Source organism: Tamandua tetradactyla, chromosome 13 (assembly GCF_023851605.1).
Source record: "Tamandua tetradactyla isolate mTamTet1 chromosome 13, mTamTet1.pri, whole genome shotgun sequence".
Lineage (NCBI taxonomy): Eukaryota > Metazoa > Chordata > Mammalia > Pilosa > Myrmecophagidae > Tamandua > Tamandua tetradactyla.
The window spans coordinates 49,009,817-49,029,342 of NC_135339.1; the positions used below are offsets into that span (position 1 = coordinate 49,009,817).

The following is a 19,526-nucleotide window of genomic DNA, read 5'->3' on the forward strand; positions in this document are numbered from 1 at the left end:
TACATTCCACGCTTCAGATGTTTTTATCAGTGGCACCAATTAACTGGAAAAGTGGATGGTTGGTGCCAGGATCAGTTGGAATTTTTTGATGTCATAAATAACTATTGGTTGTTATGAAATTTCATTCAAAATAAATTTCTTTATAATAGCAAAAAATTGAACTGTTATAAAATGGGGAGCCATGTATATTCAAGAGTTGCCCACAAGGGGCATTGAATGGAGAATTATTTCTGTCTTATGGCCCTTATAAGCACTTTAGAGAAAAACAAGTATTTTATTTTGCATATTATTCTTGTAATTCTCACATAACCTAGTATATCATTTTCTACACTATGCATGTTTTGTTTTATTTATTTGGTTTTTGTTTTTTTTTTTTCACATGGGCAGGCACCGGGAATCAAACCCGGGTCTCTGGCATGGCAGGCGAGAAGTCTGCCTGCTGAGCCACCGCCGTTGCCCATCCTCTTCTTTTTTTTTTTTTTTTTTTTTTTGTGCATGTTTTTCAAACTAACATTCGGGGTATTAAAGCTGCCATTATACCTTCCCTTATAGCATCCAGGAAATTAGGAATCATAAAATCATAATAACAAGAACGAAAAAAAATGAATGATGGCTCCTCCAACAAACTGGAAAGATTTGAAATAATAATACTATGGCCCAAAAAATAAATCATGATTCATATGCAGGATTATTTCCTAGAACACAAAGGAGCTAGACTAAATTCCTTCCTTGCCTAAAACTAATAAAGTTTCAACACTGAAATGTTAGAATCTCATGGACATTTCTATGGTTTATATAGCCAAAGGAGAGAGGTAGGGAAGAATATATTTTATCTGGGATCTGAGGGGGAAAAAACCTAAAATCCTGGCCACTGAACTGCTCTAATTAAAAAAAAATAAAAACCAATAATAATAGCTAACATTTGTAAATGTTTAATTTATGTGGTACCATTCCAGGTGCTTTCTTCTCATTATTTCATTCAGTTATCACCACAACCTACTGATTATTATTAGATATTAATATTATCCACATTTTACACATGAGAAAACCAAGACCCAAAAGCATGGTTAAGTAACTTCCACCCATAAATAGCAAAGCCAGGATTGGAAGTCAGGTCTGCCTGGCACACAGCTCAAGTTTTAACTACTCTGCTATGATTCCCAGAGGATCAAAGGAATCAAGTGTCTATGGATCTGGGAGAGCTGAATTTCCCTATACTTACAGATTCCCTAAGCACATGGAGCTCCACCCAGGGGAATTCTCATTGACCTGTAGCTCTGGGTCTGGGTCTCAGCTGTTAACATCTTCACCTTGATTTAGCTCCCAATACCATACAGGTACGCTTGGGCTGCAGCCCAAATGGCTGCCCCTTTCCTTTGCCATTGCCTTATCAGTGGAAACATGGCCTTAGGTAAAGCTAACGACCCTAAACAACATGAAAGTGATACCATTTCGTTTGCCGAGGTGTACCCCAGTAGAGCTTGCAGCTTTAAAATGTGTAGCTCCCAAAGGCAGGCCATGAAAAAGATATGTAAGATTATAAAGGACTAGAACTGTCCTGAGAAATCATTTTGTACCCCCACTGCCAATAAGCCAACTATTCTTAGAGCATTAAGAAGTTATCTGAGATGTAAAGCTCTTTGGAGAAAGGGTATTATGTTAATATTGATAGCATCTTTTCATGTTTCATCACCTGAAAAGTCAGAAAAATCTTCCTTATTTCTAATTTAAATTCTCATTCATCCATTCAACCGATTATTTTTTTAATCTCCTCCGCTGTGCCAGGTACTGTTATAGACATTGGAAAAAGGACCCAGACAAAGTCCCTGCCCTCGTAGAGCTTACATTTTAGTAAGGGAGGTAGAAGTGATAGAAAACAAATGGAAATGTAAAATATTTTCAGTGAGCCCTGGGGACAATGACGCACAGGAGGAGCATAGACAGAGAATGATGGGGTCTTTCTTCTAAATCACTTTAAGAAGTGAAGATTTGAGCAGAGATTCGTGATCGATGTTTAAGTGGTGGAGGGAGCCAGACAAATTTAAGGGGGAAAAAACTTAAAGATGAAGGGAATCGAAATGGCAAGGCCTTGAGGTGGGAACGTGTTTGGTGTGTTCTAGGGACACAAGGGGTCAGTCTCAGCGGGGGCAAGGAGAGCGGTAGGAGGTTAGAGAGGTAATCAGGACCAAAGAGCCCTGGGTGTTACCAAGCACGGTTTGATAGGAAGCTTTTGCAGAGTGTTGACATAATCTAACCTAAGTTCAGAAATTCAATTTTAAGACTTCCCAGTTATTCATGATGAAAACCATTTTGTTGCAGTGCTCTCTGGATTCCCAAATAGTTAATATTTCCCATTCTCATCCCTATTTCAGAGGTTTTCCAAAAAGTCATTTCCAATCTTAATAATTTTAAGATTAGAGAAGCTATAATTTTTTTATATTTTTTAAATTTATTTATTTAAAAAAATTAAGAACAAACAAAAACATTAACATATAATTCCGTTCTACATATATATTCAGTAATTCTCAGTATCATCACATAGTTGCATATTCATCATTTCTTAGAACATTTGCATCAATTCAGAAAAAGAAATAAAACAATAACAGAAAAAAAGATTTTTTTATTTTTATTTTAGGAAAATAAAAATAATAAAACTGACTAAAAGTTGGTTTGGTTTTTATTGTCACCATTAGAGCTGTTTATATAATGCAAGTAAACAGCATAGACTTTTAATTAAACTAATTATTGCCTAGAGTCTATGTAATCTTTATGGTTACAAGAAAGAAATCTCTTCTGTGCCTTCTTTTCTCATCTCAAATAATCTCCTAGACTGTCCTTTAAAAATGCCATTGATTAAAACACTCCATTTATTTAGCCAAAAGATTATGTGCAATTTCTATATATATTACGCAAATATAAATAAAATTTTAGTTTATCGTGTAGAATGCATATTCAAATAAAATGCCTTATTTTCTTCCCCTTAAAGAATGTTTGTTATTTTTCTTTCCTCCCCCTGCTTTCTCCTTGGCATTAGTAGAGCTGAGATTTGAACCCAGGTCTTTCTGAGCCCAAAGGCTGACTGAATTCTTAACCACAATACATTCCTGCTTTGCGCTTTCAGAGAAGCAGAACTTCTGGGGCACGAGCTATTGTATGTCCTTGTCTTTCTACAAGACTGAGAACTTGAGTTTCTCCTAATTTACCACATATTGTTCTGATTGCCTAACTTCATATACAGAACTCAGGACTGACTCCTGACAATTTTCCTCACTTACTACAATTTATACTGATCCAGTTAACTTCATAGACAGAGGCTGGAAATCCCGAAGCTTTTATTTCTATGAGAAAGAAAGGATTTGTTTAAAAATAAATATTTTTTAAAAACCTCTTGTTTGACTAAGGTGTTTGTTTATCAGTCTGATGAGCCGCAGACAGATGCTCAGGGGAGGTTGTCCCGTGATGGCTCTTACTCCTCTGGCAAGCCACGCCTTCCTAAAACATTCTCTTGTCCTCTGCTTCTCCATAATCTCTCCCTGGGTGAATGCATCCTTTCCCATGGCTTTATTAACATCATCTATATGCAGATTTCTTCCAAATTATTACCTACTGCACCAGCCTCTCCTCAGAGCTATCTCCCTATATCCATCTTCCATCCCCCCCTGATGTCTCACAAGAGTCTCCAGTACATGTCAAAAAAGGACTCTGAATCTCACACTTCCCTCTGTCTGGCATTCCCATCTCACTGGCACCAGCCTCCAATGGCTTGCCTAAGGCAGAATCGTACATGTCAATTTTAATTCTTCTCTTTCCTTTACCCTCCCCCTACCTCCAAACCAGGAAATTTTTCTGTTCAAGATATATCTCAGATTCCTCAGCCAGCCTAATATAACCACCATTATCACCACCTAGTCTCCTGCAATAGCCTGCTTCCAGGCCCCCAGCTCCTTCTCTTGCATCTTTCCAATTTATATTTCCCCTAGCTACCAGAGTGACCTTTTTAAACACTATCTGGGTCATGTTATTTCCCTTTTAAAAATCCTCTATCACTTTCCACTCGGTTCAGGATAGAATCTAGATTTCTCATCTTGGCCTACAAAACCTATGTGACCCGGTCCTTGATAACTTCTCCAGCTGCAGCTCCAGTCACTCAGGGCACAGGACTTTCTGTCAAGCAAAGGGTACCCAAGGGCAGCAGCAGTGGTTTGCCCTGGTGGAAGGAAATTAAACTGACATCCTACACTGACAATGTTTAGAACTACTGGGGAATGGTGACAACAGAAAGTAAATCAACTTTTAGTCAGTTTTATTATTTTTATTTTCCTACAGACAATACACGCTTTTATTGCCAGCACTAAGGTAAACTGCCCCCACGGCACATTGTTAATTTAACTCTCTGTCAGTTGTTACAACAGGCCCAGTGTTTTCATTTTGATGCCCCACATAAACATTCTGTCTGTCTAGGACACTCTTTTTCCAGGCTCCCAAGTTTGGATTCTCAATTTGAATGTCATTACTAAGAGGAGCCCTTGGGTCAAGTCTAGTTAAATACATAGGCCCCTGCCTATTCCTCTATTAAACGATCACTTCTTTGTGTTTCCATCTTTGCTTCCTTTTTATTATTTATAATTCTTTTTATTTGCTGCTTATTTTTTACATTAGTAGCTCCATGAGGTCTGGGACCACTTTAATTTACCACCATGTACCAGCTACTAGAGTATATTATATGCTCACTAAATATTTGTTGTTTGAATTAGAGGATGGGTGAATGAGTGAATGTTTACACATTTTCAGTTCTGGTTTCTGTTCAGACATTATAGTTATCGTATCTTTTTTGAATTGTGACTTAGTACCACATAACAATTTGTATAATTCTTACAATATACAAGGAAAAACTTAGGAAATCCATTGGGGTAGAAGCCCAAGAAGCCCTTGGTGTTCTTTCTGCATATAGGATGCCCAAAATTTGCTCAGAGTTCGATAATCAAACATAGTAGATAGGAAGAGCTGGGAAAATTGTGAGGGTGTCCATTTTTTTTTTTCCAGTTTTTCTGTCTTTCTTTTCCCTGTACCACAAAATGGCTCCATGTTAAGTGCTGAACTGGATCTCATCCAGCTCTCTGGTTTTATACAAACAGAAAGTGTGACCCAGAGAGGTAAAATGACTTCCCCCAATCACAGTGTTCCTGGCACAATCAGGAATACAGCTCGGTCTCCCTGAGTGCCAGGCCAATGTCCCCCCAGTCACAGCACTCTCCCTGTCTCTGCGTTCTCCTCCTCACCTCTACCAGCTTTCCCTAATAAGGCCTTCCTCAACCTAAATTACTCTCTCTGGACACCGGATGGCTTCAACCAAACTGTTTCGTTGTGGAACCCTATGCCCTTTTCCTATAGCAAAAAGCTTTACATCAGCTTCTTTGAAAAACGGATTCATTCTCAAAGGATTGTATAACGCACATGTGTGTACCCTGCTCCCCTCCTGGTAACCTTATAATTAGATCTCCTTATAACCTTATAACTAAATTTAAAAGGAGGCAGCATTGTGATCTGATTAGCAGGAAACTTCCATTTGGAGCCTGTTTCCACAGCTGACAGGGTCAAGCATCTACGGGAAAGTCTGTAAAATTCTGTGGGTCTCCTAAACATGAGTTCCCGGGGTCTTTACATTCTCACACATCTTCCTTCTTACGAGTATTTTTCATTCTTTGCAATGCAACAGTTCTCTTCCTCTGGGTAGGAGGAGAAGGTGCCTCTCTGGAACCTGGACTGAGTTGACTCCATTCTTTATCTTAAAGGAAAGGACTATTGTCTATCCTAGTGCAAAGAGCACAGGCAGAATGGCAGAGCAGGCAGACCACCTCCTTTGCGGACTAGAAAAGGAGGTGGCATCCCTACTGAGACAGTAAGTAGAAAAAAAAACTGAGTGTTCATCAGTGGTGTAAGAATTGCTCCAAATGTACAAGCACAAATCTCGTACCCCAGCCCCAGGAAGGGTTTCCAGCTGCATAATTTTGGGCACGTTACTTAAACCATCTTTGCTTCAGTTTCCTTATTTATAAAATAAGAATAAAAGTAGTGACTATTGTATAAGATGGTGTGAGGACTAATTGATATCTATTAGAACAGATAGAAGGATGGCGTATGCATTAATCTCTCGATAAATGTTATTTATTACTAAAAACATTAGGAGCGAATGTGTTTGATAAGGATTAAAATAATTCGGCCGTGTTTACAAGGCCAGTTTACCTCGTTGAGGTCGATTATTCCAAAGTTAGGCCCTCACCAAGCTCTAGGCTTATCCTCTACTGCAGGTTTTAGGGTCATCTGTGAGACACCCTCTCATTCTCCACTTCTTTCTCAAAAGGCATATGCAGAACCACTAAAAATGCAAAGCTCGAAGGAAGAATGAAAAGCTACAGGAGGTTCCCACGTTCAAAATGGGAAGTAGAATTTCCTTAAAGGATTAGATAAAAATAGAGGCCTTGAAGCGGTGTAAGACCAGAGAATGGAGAAGGACTGGAGGCACTTGCCCTTGCCTCCATCAGTAGCTCAGTCTCTATACCTGAGAAACACGGAACAGCTGGTACGTGACAGGTGAGAGATGGCATATGGCAGAGAAGTGGGTTGTTCAAATATTTGAAAAATTACTTCAGAGCTTCTCCACCTTTTTAAATTTTCAGATGGGAGAGTCCCACCACAGACCTTCTGCCTCAGAATACGAGGGTGGGACCAGATTCTGCAAACCCACATGTTAACTCCACCACAACCATAAGAAGCAGCCAAACTTCCTTTCAATCTAGAAGACCTCATCCCTCTTCAGTGTTTTCCACACATTGCCCAAGTCAGATTATCCTAGTCCAGGACATTTCACAGCACAATTTTTTTTGGGGGGGTGGGGGGGTGAGGGTGGAATATGGTCCAGGAATCAAACCCGGGTCTCCAACATGAAAGGCGTGCATTCTAACCACTGAACTACCCGTGCACCCTACAGCACAATATCAGTTAAGATATCAAAAAGCTGACGATAGAGGAAATTCTGCTTAAAGCAAATTGACAATGTATTTGCCAAAGGGGCAGACAACAACTATTTCCTAAGACTTTCCAGGTGGCTCATATATGTATATTGCTGATACTAGAGTAAGTGGACAAGTGGGCAGGATCAATTATAAGGGCTTAGAATCTGTTTCCATTTGTGATAGTAAGTTGCCTGGCAACAGCATTTATTTCACAATAGGTTTGATTATCTTTTATTCAATATTGTGAGCTTTAAATAATTGCCTGTGAGCTTCTAGGTAAATTAGGTTTGTTTGTGACGGGGGGTGGGGGGGGATTGTGTTTTTCTAAAAAATATATAGCAGATTTGTCCTCAATACATGTGAAAAGTGAAACATTTATTCTACTTCCTGGAATATTCTCATTGAGACTTGGAGGTAATTCAAGTCTTGCCTTGCTTCAAGCCACTTGCCAAATCAGCTCCCACTAACAGACAATTGCACTGCTCTCACCAAGCCTTTTTTAAAATCTGCACTAAAGCCTCACCTACTTACAGGGCAGACAAAGGCCCGGTAACACCTGGATGGGTGGGGAGGGGCCGGAAATGCAGATTCTAAGGCGCCACCCAAACCGACAGAAAAAGAATCTACATTTAAACAAGATCTTCAGGTGATCAGTACGCACATTAAAGTTTGAAAAGCACTAGCCCAGAGCAGTGTTTCTCTCGGATCACCTACAGGCAGCCCCTGGCATGCTCCTCTAACCCCTAGGTTTCTGGACCCTACCACCAAGTGAAACACAGTCTTTGAAACTGCATTTTTAGCAAGTTCTTCTCCCTGATACTTACATGATCTAAAGTTCGAGAATACCAGGGGCATTTTAAAAGATATTTTTGTCATTTTCATATATATGACCTCTTCACAAGACAAAGGTCACACAGCAAGAAATCTAGAATTACAAACCAAAGAGAACATTTTACCATAGAAAGACAATTTCACATACTCAGCATTAAAAATATCTGAAAACACAGGGAGACTGCCTTTAATATTCTATCAAAACTACCCTAGGAGGGTCTGTCGAGCATCTGCAATGGAATGCAGACTAACTGGTTAATTGTGTCAGAGGGGAAAGGGAGTAAATCATGAATAATAATGTCATTAAGCCTCTTACACTCTTGTTTTAACATCAGTTTCCTGTTACCTTTGAAACATTATTAAAAACCCATTTGATTCTAACAGGTTACCTTCAACACAGGGAAAAGTATTTTGTGCCCATCAGATGTAAAAAGAATGTTTAACGTTTTACAATAAGAAACTCAAAATGTCAAAAAAGATACTGTTTTTATCCTTCTTCTACACAGCGATAGTTTTTATGGATTATTGCTAGAGGTGGCTTTCCTTTCAAAGGATAAGCTGTAAGGTTTTTGAACTGCACAAAAGTCCCATAAAAAAACTAGTCAATCTTCCAGAAGTTTAGAAAACCTATTTGGGTACAATTACCACTTTTCCTCTGGATGTCGACGTCAGTAAAGCACGATTTAGAGTCCATTTTGAAGTCCAAATTAACCCTGTAAACATCTAAACGTCACGAAATGTATATCATACCACTTTTTACTTACATTTACTTAACATTTTGGAGTCACAAATTAATTTGCTATAAAAAAATATATCCATAAAAATAACCCACAGGACTTTATTTTTTCTGACTAAACGCTCAAAAGAGAAAGTTGAGGAGAAGAAAGTAAGACACAGTAACCGGGATAGGAAATTACATTTGAAAAGCTTGAGTGGTCTAAAATATCTTTCTAGCCCTTCTTCCAAAAAAAGTTACATACCTCAGAGTATAGGATTCCCATGCTGGCCCTTCACAGTCCTAATTCACCTCCAAAGCTTCTTGACTCTTTAGAGGTATTTCTGATTCACATCAAGATCCCTTCCGATAGAGAGAAGGCTCCTAGAAGCGCAGGTAGGGGTCCTTTCTTTCCACACCTGTGAGTGCTTTTCCAGTAACGTGGGCAGCCAGCCAGCCACCTGCTCGAGAGCTCAGCCAAGTGAAGTGAAGGCGGTGGTTTACCCTGTAACGACCCAAGTGGCGTAGCATCTGGTGTTACAACCCTGACCAGCCGGTTTCTGAGTCATTTTTGCTCTGCCAATGGAAGCCTGCAGGAAAGAAGGAAGCAAAGTTCTCACATTGGCCGGAAGAACTCGGGGTTCAAATTAGTGTATGGTGGTTGGGACATTTCCTAATTGAAATCTGGTTTCCAGTCATCATTGAGAAAGGCTAGAGACCAACAAACTCACTTCTGCGAACCTACAATAGCTGCCAAAGTGTATACAGCTTGATATTCAATATGAATTCTTGGGTATTTTTAAGTACAAATAAGATTATTTATCATTCCTTGAGAGCTTTGATGAATGTTAACTTATACAACAACAAATAATAAATTGAGGTTGATTTATGACTATTTTACATACATGGTTTTAAATGTACTCATAATCTCTTGAAGGGCAATGTTTGAGCGACTCAAATAGAAAAAAGCTAAACTATTTGAAGGCTGTCTCACTTACATCCTAATTAAATTCCCTTTAAATGTTTAAACAACACTTATAAGGTTAATGCGGTATATTAATTTTCTTTTTTAAGCACTTCAATTGCCAGCCTAGTAACACTTTCCCAGCTACTTAAAGCATGTTGTAAATCTAACAAATTAAATTAACCAACTTAATAAATTTTAACTTGTCTTAAATATCTGATTACTGTTGGCAAATTTAGCCAAATTATTTTATTGCATCCCATTTAAAAATCTTAAGTCTAAATTCAATTCTCTATTACACATTTTAAGTTAAATCACCAGGTTTCTTGGTCAAGCATACTAGTATGCCAAATTCTCTTAACCATTGCGAACATCTTATACCCAAAATACAACACCAAATATTCACATTATCTCTGACCTTAATACAATCAAATTAATATTTTTAACTTTCCCAGAATTAAAACTTCCCCTCACACACATCCATAAAAGAAGCAGTTCAACGACCACAAGCTAACTGTGTCATTCATTGTCCCTGTCGCATGAGGTTCCCTAGTGGCTAGGATATAAGCCCTGTATCCTACCTGCCACTGTTAGATATGCTGAGCTATTTCTATTGTGCTGTAACACGGAGTTGTTATATTTCCTGGAACATGAGTACTCCATATTCCACTGTGGAGTGGCTTTAAAGCCAACCTCTCAGGAGTTGAAGAAGTAGTTAATTCCTCTGTTGGAGGAATTGGAAGCCTGCAACATCCACTAAGCTTGCAGCCAACTTCCTCTTTGGCTTGGCTTGATTTTACATTTCTCTAGTGTATTGAGACACTTTAGAGTTTTCCCATTAACTTAAAAAAACAATAATATTTCCTCTGGGTACTTCGCTATTTTATGCAACACTTCTTGTAACCCCTTTTCTCTTTTTTTTGAAACCTCTTCTAACTTTGTGGAGCGAGTCTTCACTCCCATTTCCTCTCTGCTAAGCTTGCTGCTAGCCCTCTTCTTCAAGCCCTTTCCTTCCAGACAGAACTCTGAATATTTCTTTACTTTTCTATCAGGACTGTGATGTCATCTCTCTCTCGGCTACATCTGGTTCTTAAGGCCCAATATTCATTATAATTGTGAAAGATTAACTATTTCAGTGTAGGGTTGACTCAAAAACAAACCAATAAAAAAACAATGAACTCGTTGCAATATTGGCAAAACACTTGTATTTAGCTCTAGTCTAGTGGTTCTTAACCAGGGGTGATTTGGTCTCCCAGGTAGGATTGTCAGACTTAGCAAATAAAAATACAGGATGCGCAGTTAAATTTGAATTTCAAATAAATTTCCTATGTATTATGTGGAATAGACCTATAGCAAAGAAGTTTTTGTTGCTTGACTGAAATTCAAATTAAACTGGGAGACATGTATTTTGTTTGGCACACTCATCCCCAGAGAACATTTGACAATGTCTTGGATACATTTTTCATTTTCACAAGTGGTACTAGTGGGTAGAGGCCAGGGATGGTGCTCAACACTCTCCAGTCCACGGGACCGCCTTTTACAACAAATAATTATCTGGCTCCAATGAGTGCTTGAAAAACCTTGGACAATTAAAGGTGAAGCATAAGTTATAATGTTAGAATGAAATATGATGAAATGCTGTCAAAATGAAATCTGATAAGCAGATCATTTTTAAAGAAGCATTTAAGATTTGCTCTCTGACAAACTGAGCCTATAATTAAAAAGACAGATAAAGAGAAGGAAGTTCTAAGAAACTACTTTCAGACATGAATGTCTTCTGTCAAGAAATAGTATCTGAGTCATACACCGAGGCTAAACATTAGAGGTGTCCATTCAGTGCTGGTTGTGAATGTGGCTCACCTCTGCTGTCCAGCATCTACTGCCTTGTGAGGAAAGAGGCTCCACCCAGGTGGATCCCAAAGGCTTTCCCTGAAGGTTTCAGTAGAGCATAGCTAGGGAGGGACTCACAGACCCTCACCATTTCCCACTGGATCTTGACCCGCTGGCATTGTATAGAGGTTCCCATTGGAGGTTTTTAAGTAAAGGAGTGTCATAATCAGAATTTTAGTTATATAATAAAGCTTGCTGTGGTTATTTTGTGGGCAGTAGCTTTGAGGTAAGCAAGAAAGGAAACAGCGAGACCAGTTACAGGCCACTACATTAGATCAGCTGAGAGATAATTCTACCTAAGCAGCCATGGGGCTAGAGAGAAGAAAATGAACTCGAAGAGTTTCAGAGGTAGAGATAGCAGGATTTTGACAACTGTGAGTTATTAGGCTGTCTCCCAACTCCAAACCCACTTTTCTATATTTTGTTTTGTGATACTGAACCTGATTTCTAAGGATTGAATTGTATTCCCCCAAAAGATATGTTCAAGTACCTGTGAAGATGACCTTATTTGGAAGTATGGCCTTTGGTGATATGATTAGTTAAAATGAGGCCAAACTGGATTAGGCTGATCTTTACTCTAATATCACTGGTGTCCTTAAAAGAAAGGGAGAGGAGACATCAGAAGGAGTCAAATGCACCTACATGCTAGAAAAACACCAAGGATTGCTGGGAAACACCAGCAGCTAGAAGAGGCAGCGAAAGTTTCAGAGGGAGCAGAGCTATGCTGACACCTTGATCTCAGCCTTCTAGTCTCCAGAACTGTGAGAAAATATATTTCTGTTGTTTTAAGCCACATACTTTGGGATACTTCATTATGGCAACAACAGTGAACCAAAGCACTTGGATCTCTGCAAGCCCCATTTCTTTGTTTTACAGCTGGCCTCCTACTAGGTTCTCCCCAAAGAGGGTGCTCCAGGAAGACTGGAGATGCTCCAGGGAGACTCTAAGGCTGAAGGTGAAGAAAGAGACCCGCTCAGTGCTACATATCTCAGAATCATTCCAACAATAACCCTTCAACCTAGAAACAGCAAATGATTCAACTTTTTTTCCACACTTCCAAGATCAGCTTAAGCATACCCTTCAGAGATACCAGTACCAGCCGATCACCTCCCACCCTCATCCCTTAGCCAACTTCACGGAGCTCCTCCTCCAGCAAGCAGCAGGCAATCAACTCTTCTCAAGGCCTGGATTACAGAGTTTTAGGATCCTTCCCTCAAACATCTAAATTCTCATAACCTCAACCCCTTCTGTTTTCCCAGTTCTAGGGGTGGTAGCTCCTCCTGCAGTCCTATCTCTGTATTACCTGTGTTCGCTCTTTGTCTTTACATTCCTCCAAGATCTATTTACCAATTATCCATATTAATTTCTTTATATTAAAACAGCTAGTGTGTTTTTCCTAAAAATTTGGTAGATTTTATTATCTTTTACCAAAATGCAAAATACTAGAAAAGGAGCAAATACAGAAGGAGAAGGGAGAGAGGGTTAGCTCAGTTTTGTACTGGTTGGCACATTTAAGTGGAGATAACCAATAGTAAGTTTGTTTTTTGGTTCTCAAATTTTAGAGTGAGGTTTGAGCTACAGAGAAAGATTTTGAGAGTCATTAGCTTATAGACCAGTGAGCCTTAGCTTAGGAAATGGAAGAATTTAGATCCTCATTAAAGTCTGGGGGTTTTCCCTACAATCAGCATAAAGTCCTTGATTATGTAAAGTTATTTCTTCTTTAAATAACAAAAGAACTTTTTTTCTTTTCATTTTAGCACTTTTAATATGAACAATTGCTATCAAACGAAATACATACTTTTGTTACTCAGGATGTTTGTGTTTCTGAGTTGTAGGCATTGGAGCCTTGCCACTTCTTTCTGTAATTCTGCCAGTGAATGCTTTATATATTGTTTCTTCACTAAAATTTAAGTCCAGGAGTCAGAGGCCAACTGGCAGTAAAAATTATTGCTTTGCACCAATATAGGGTCTTTATTCCTAAATCATAAATAATCTTGTCAATTTTAAAATCGATTTTGCGTTTTCCAGTAAATAAGAAATTTATAACAGAGGAGGAAATGGGGTCAACCAGCTTTTAAAAAGATTGGCATTGTAAGTTTAAATTTAAAATAGGTCATTTAATTGCTAAGTAAGATTGTTTAGCACTCATGCAACACTTAATTCCATGGTGTATTCTCTTTCTGTGTCGTCCTCTACTATGTACTTTCGGCATTAGTCATTATCATGCTGCTTTAATGGAAACACGAAGGATAAATATCATACTCAAGCTTCCACAGTCATTGGAATGCTGTGATGTGTGTTTCCTACTTTTTGCAGCATTTAAACATATTTGAGACGAGGGATTTTACTAACATTTCTTGGTAAAACAGAAAATTAGGGAGTGATAATAATATTGACAAGTCCTTTTTTGTTGGATGACTAAGAATATAGTAGCCTAATTCTGCAAACTGTCCACTACCCCTCCAGTGACTCAGAAACCAGCCAGGGAACTTAAATTGTGAGACTCTTTCTACTTTCTAGTACAACCGGTTTCACAGTATAAGACAAGTTTACTCTTTAGGATGTGACTAAAATGTTTCCTACTCTGACCTCGGATGGAGTGTGCTGCCCACTTTAAACTTGTAACTATAATTTTCTCTTACTACTGGTGCCTCTCAGAGTTTAAAAGAGATGAGGTATGTCTACTCCCTTTGAGGGCCCTAATGTGTTTTGCAGTATATATTCTGCTCCAGGCCTATGAACCATAACCTCATGTTTTTATGGTTCTATGTTATAATAAGGGTTTTCTTTTTTCTTTTTAATGAAACTGTTATTAGGGACCTTTGGTTTACCGGAATCCTACCCTTTCTCTTTAGAAGCTGACCTATTTCTCTAACTCCTAGTAATGCCCAGACCTTTTCAACTGACCATCTATCATAGAATAAGGTATGGTCCTAAGGAAGTCGTTTCAGGTGCCTCTCTAGCAAATCAAAACAGTCTTTTGTTTCCTCTATCAGTCACAAACAAGTGAGCGGACCTCTTCACTGACCTGAAATAAAACAGTCAATCAAGTTGACTTTTTAAAATTGCATTGAAAGTATTAAGAATAGCAGCATCTAAAAACTTAAAAATGTACTTCATTTTAAGTACTTCATTCATAACCAACCATTTTAAATCTACCTACCACACTGAACGATGGAAGGGTTTTCCCGTATTCTTAGTCACTCTTCCCCTCCCAATTTTACATTACTCATACCCAGCTGTGTAATGCAGCATTAAATAAAATAATCAAACTGTGACAGATAGGAATTCTTCACGATATTCAGGGCCTAAGAAACCCTATGCATCTTTATTTTTTTAAGCAGTTTTATTGAGATATATTCACACTCCATATAATCCATTCAAAGTGTATAATCAAAGACTCTGAGTATAATCACAGAGTTGTGCATTCATCACCACAATCATTTTCATTTGATCATTTGATCATTTTCATTACTCCAAAAAGAAAGCCCTTCTACCCATTCTATTTTCCTATTTGAAACTTAACATTTGTGTGGTACCCTTGTTACAATTGACGAAAGAATATAAAAATATTACCGTTAGCTATAGTCCATAGTTTGTATTAGGTATTTTCTTCCCATATACCACCCTTTTATTAACACCTTGTTTTTGTTTTTTTTCCCCCTATTATTTATTTATTTTTATTTGTATTTATTTATTTATTTTTGCATGGGCAGGCACTGGGAATCAAACCCTGGTCTCCGGCATGGCAGGCAAGAACTCTACCTGCTGAGCCACTGTGGCCTGCCCTATTTATTTATTTTTAATCCAGATTTTTTACTCATCTGTCCACACTGTAGATAAAAGGAGCATCAGACACAAGGTTTTTACAATAACACCATCACATTACGAAAGCTATATCATTATACAATCATCTTCAAGAAACATGGCTCCTGGAACACAGCTCTACAGTTTCAGGCACTTTCCCCTAGCCTCTCTAATACACCTTAAACTAAAAAGGGGATATCTGTATAATGTGTAAGAATAACCTCCAGGATAATCTCTCGATTCTGTTTGAAATCTCTAAGCCACTGACACTTTATTTTGTCTCATTTCTCTCTTTCCCTTTTGGTTGAGAAGGTTTTCTCAATCTGTTCATGCTGAGTCCCAGCTCATTCTAGGATTTCTGTCCCATGTGCCAGGGAGGTTTACATCCCTGGGCATCATGTCCCACGTAGAGAGTGGGAGGGCAGTGAGTTTGTTTGCCTTGTTGGCTGAGAGAGAGATAGGCCACATCTGAGCAACAGAAGAGGTTCTCTGGGGATGACTCTTAGGCCTATTTTTAAGTAGTCTTAGTCTATCCTTTGCAGGGGTAAGTTTCATATGAACAAAGCCCAAGATTGAGAGCTTGGCCTATGATTTGGTTGTCCCCACTTATTAACACCTTGTAATAGTGACATACATTTGTTATATTCATGAAAGAATATTATTATATTTGCACCATCAGCCACAGTCATCGTTCACAATAGGGTTCATTATGTTATACATACAGGCTTTCCTTCTAGGGACATGCAGGACCCTGAACTTCCCCTTTCAACCACACTCACATTCAATTCAGCACTGTTAATTATATACACAATAATGTGCTACACAACCTCTATCCATTGCCAAATGTTTACAATCAACCTAATTAGGAATTCTGTTCAAATTAAGTATTAGCTCCCCATTCTCTATCCTCATTCTGTCTCTTGGTAACCTATATTCTAGATTCTAACTGTATGAGTTTGCTTATTATAATTAGTTCATATTAGTGAGATCATACAATATTTGTCACTTTTGTCTGGCTTATTTCACTCAACATAATATCCTCAAGGTTCATCCATGCTGTTGCATGCATGATTCAGGACTTCGTTCTTTTTTACTCCTGCATAATTTTCCATCATATGTATAAACCACTTTTTGTTTATCTATTCATCAATTAATGGAAACTTGGGTTGCTTCCATCTTTGGCAACTGTGAATAGTATCACCATGAACATCAGTGTGCAAATGTCTGTTCACATCTCTGCTTTTAGTTCTTCTGGATATATGCCTCATAGCAGGGTTGCTGGATCAGATGGGCAATTCTAGTCTTAGCTTCCTGAGGACCCACTGTCTTCTACAGTGGCTGCACCATTTTACATTCCTACCAGCAGTGACTGAGTGTTCCTATTTCTACACATCTTCTCCAGCACTTGTAATTTTCTGGTTTTTTAATGGTAGCTATTCTAGTGAGTGTGAAATGATATACCATAGTGGTTTTTTTTTTTTTTTAATTAACGGAAAGAAAAAAAAAAAAGAAATTAACACAACATTTAGAAATCATACCATTCTACATATGCACTCAGTAATTCTTAACATCATCACATAGATGCATGATCATTGTTTCTTAGTACATTTGCATCAGTTTAGAGGAACTAGCAACACAACAGAAAAAGATATAAAATGTTAATATAAAGAAAAGAAATAAAAGTAGTAATAATAGTAAAAAACAACAACAACAAACAAACCAACAAGCAAACAAAAACAAAAAAAACCCTATAGCTCAGATGCAGCTTCATTCAGTATTTTAACATGATTACTTTACAATTAGGTATTATTGTGCTGTCCATTTTTGAGTTTTTGTATCTAGTCCTGTTGCACAGTCTGTATCCCTTCAGCTTCAATTACCCATTGTCTTACCCTGTTTCTAACTCCTGCTGAACTCTGTTACCAATGACATATTTCAAGTTTATTCTCGAATGTCCGTTCACATCAGTGGGACCATACAGTATTTGTCCTTTAGTTTTTGGCTGGATTCACTCAGCATAATATTCTCTAGGTCCATCCATGTTATTACATGGTTCATAAGTTTATCTTGTCTTAAAGCTGAATAATATTCCATCGTATGTATATACCACAGTTTGTTTAGCCACTCTTCTGTTGATGGAGATTTTGGCTGTTTCCATCTCTTTGCAATTGTAAATAACGCTGCTATAAACATTGGTGTGCAAATGTCCGTTTGTGTCTTTGCCCTTAAGTCCTTTGAGTAGATACCTAGCAATGGTATTGCTGGGTCATATGGCAATTCTATATTCAGCTTTTTGAGGAACCGCCAAACTGCCTTCCACAGTGGTTGCACCCTTTGACATTCCCACCAACAGTGGATAAGTGTGCCTCTTTCTCCGCATCCTCTCCAGCACTTGTCATTTTCTGTTTTGTTCATAATGGCCATTCTGGTGGGTGTGAGATGATATCTCATTGTGGTTTTGATTTGCATTTCTCTAATGGCCAGGGACATTGAGCATCTCTTCATGTGCCTCTTGGCCATCCGTATTTCTTCTTCTGGTAGGTGTCTGTTTAAGTCTTTTTCCCATTTTGTAATTGGGTTGGCTGTCTTTTTGTTGTTGAGTTGAACAATCTCTTTATAAATTCTGGATACTAGACCTTTATCTGATATGTCGTTTCCAAATATTGTCTCCCATTGTGTAGGCTGTCTTTCTACTTTCTTGATGAAGTTCTTTGATGCACAAAAGTGTTTAATTTTGAGGAGCTCCCATTTATTTATTTCCTTCTTCAGTGTTCTTGCTTTAGGTTTAAGGTCCATAAAACCACCTCCAGTTGTAAGATCCATAAGATATCTCCCAACATTTTCCTCTAACTGTTTTATGGTCTTAGACCTAATGTTTAGATCTTTGATCCATTTTGAGTTAACTTTTGTATAGGGCGTGAGATACGGATCCTCTTTCATTCTTTTGCATATGGATATCCAGTTCTCTAGGCACCATTTATTGAAGAGACTGTTCTGTCCCAGGTGAGTTGGCTTGACTGCCTTATCAAAGATCAAATGTCCATAGATGAGAGGGTCTATATCTGAGCACTCTATTCGATTCCATTGGTCGATATATCTATCTTTATGCCAATACCATGCTGTTTTGACCACTGTGGCTTCATAATATGCCTTAAAGTCAGGCAGTGCGAGACCTCCAGCTTCGTTTTTTTTCCTCAAGATGTTTTTAGCAATTCGGGGCACCCTGCCCTTCCAGATAAATTTGCTTATTGGTTTTTCTATTTCTGAAAAATAAGTTGTTGGGATTTTGATTGGTATTGCATTGAATCTGTAAATCAATTTAGGTAGGATTGACATCTTGACTATATTTAGTCTTCCAATCCATGAACACGGTATGCCCTTCCATCTATTTAGGTCTTCTGTGATTTCTTTTAACAGTTTTTTGTAGTTTTCTTTATATAGGTTTTTTGTCTCTTTGGTTAAATTTATTCCTAGGTATTTTATTCTTTTAGTTGCGATTGTAAATGGGATTCGTTTCTTGATTTCCGCCTCAGCTTGTTCATTACTAGTGTATAGAAAAGCTACAGATTTTTGAATGTTGATCTTGTAGCCTGCTACTTTGCTGTACTCATTTATTAGCTCTAGTAATTTTGTTGTGGATTTTTCTGGGTTTTCTACATATAGTATCATATTGTCTGCAAACAATGATAGTTTTACTTCTTCCTTTCCTATTTTGATGCCTTGTATTTCTTTTTCTTGCCTAATTGCTCTGGCTAGAACTTCCAACACAATGTTGAATAATAGTGGTGATAGTGGACATCCTTGTCTTGTTCCTGATCTTAGGGGGAAAGTTTTCAATTTTTCCCCATTGAGGATGATATTAGCTGTGGGTTTTTCATATATTCCCTCTATCATTTTAAGGAAGTTCCCTTGTATTCCTATCTTTTGAAGTGTTTTCAGCAGGAAAGGATGTTGAATCTTGTCAAATGCCTTCTCTGCATCAATTGAGATGATCATGTGATTTTTCTGCACCATAGTGGTTTTGATTTGCATTTCTCTAATCTACTAGTGATGCTGAGGGTCTTTCCATGTACTTTTTAGCCATTTGTATTTCTTCTATGGAAAAATATCTACTCAAGTCTTTTGTCCATTTTTTAATTGGGTTGTTTGTCTTTTTATTGTTGAGTGTAAGATTTCTTCATATGCTCTGGTTATTAAACCCTTATCAGAAACATGGTTTCCAAATATTTTCCTCCTATTGAATAGGCTGCTCTCACTTTTTTGACAATGTTTTGAAGCACAAAAGTTTTCCATTTTGAGGAGGTCG

The 19,526-nt window shown here is 38.0% G+C and overlaps 1 protein-coding gene across 1 annotated transcript in view; it reads right to left on the reverse strand.

Moving 5' to 3' along the window:
* The window catches only part of ANKRD22 (ankyrin repeat domain 22), a 29,442-nt gene extending 20,300 nt beyond the window's left edge, over positions 1-9,142 (reverse strand). Inside the window, exon 1 of the mRNA XM_077125359.1 lies at positions 8,825-9,142. Within this exon, the coding sequence (XP_076981474.1) occupies positions 8,825-8,845 (21 nt within the window). The 5' untranslated portion in view covers positions 8,846-9,142. The remainder of the gene's footprint in view (positions 1-8,824) is intronic.
* Positions 9,143-19,526: the final 10,384 nt, after the last annotated feature.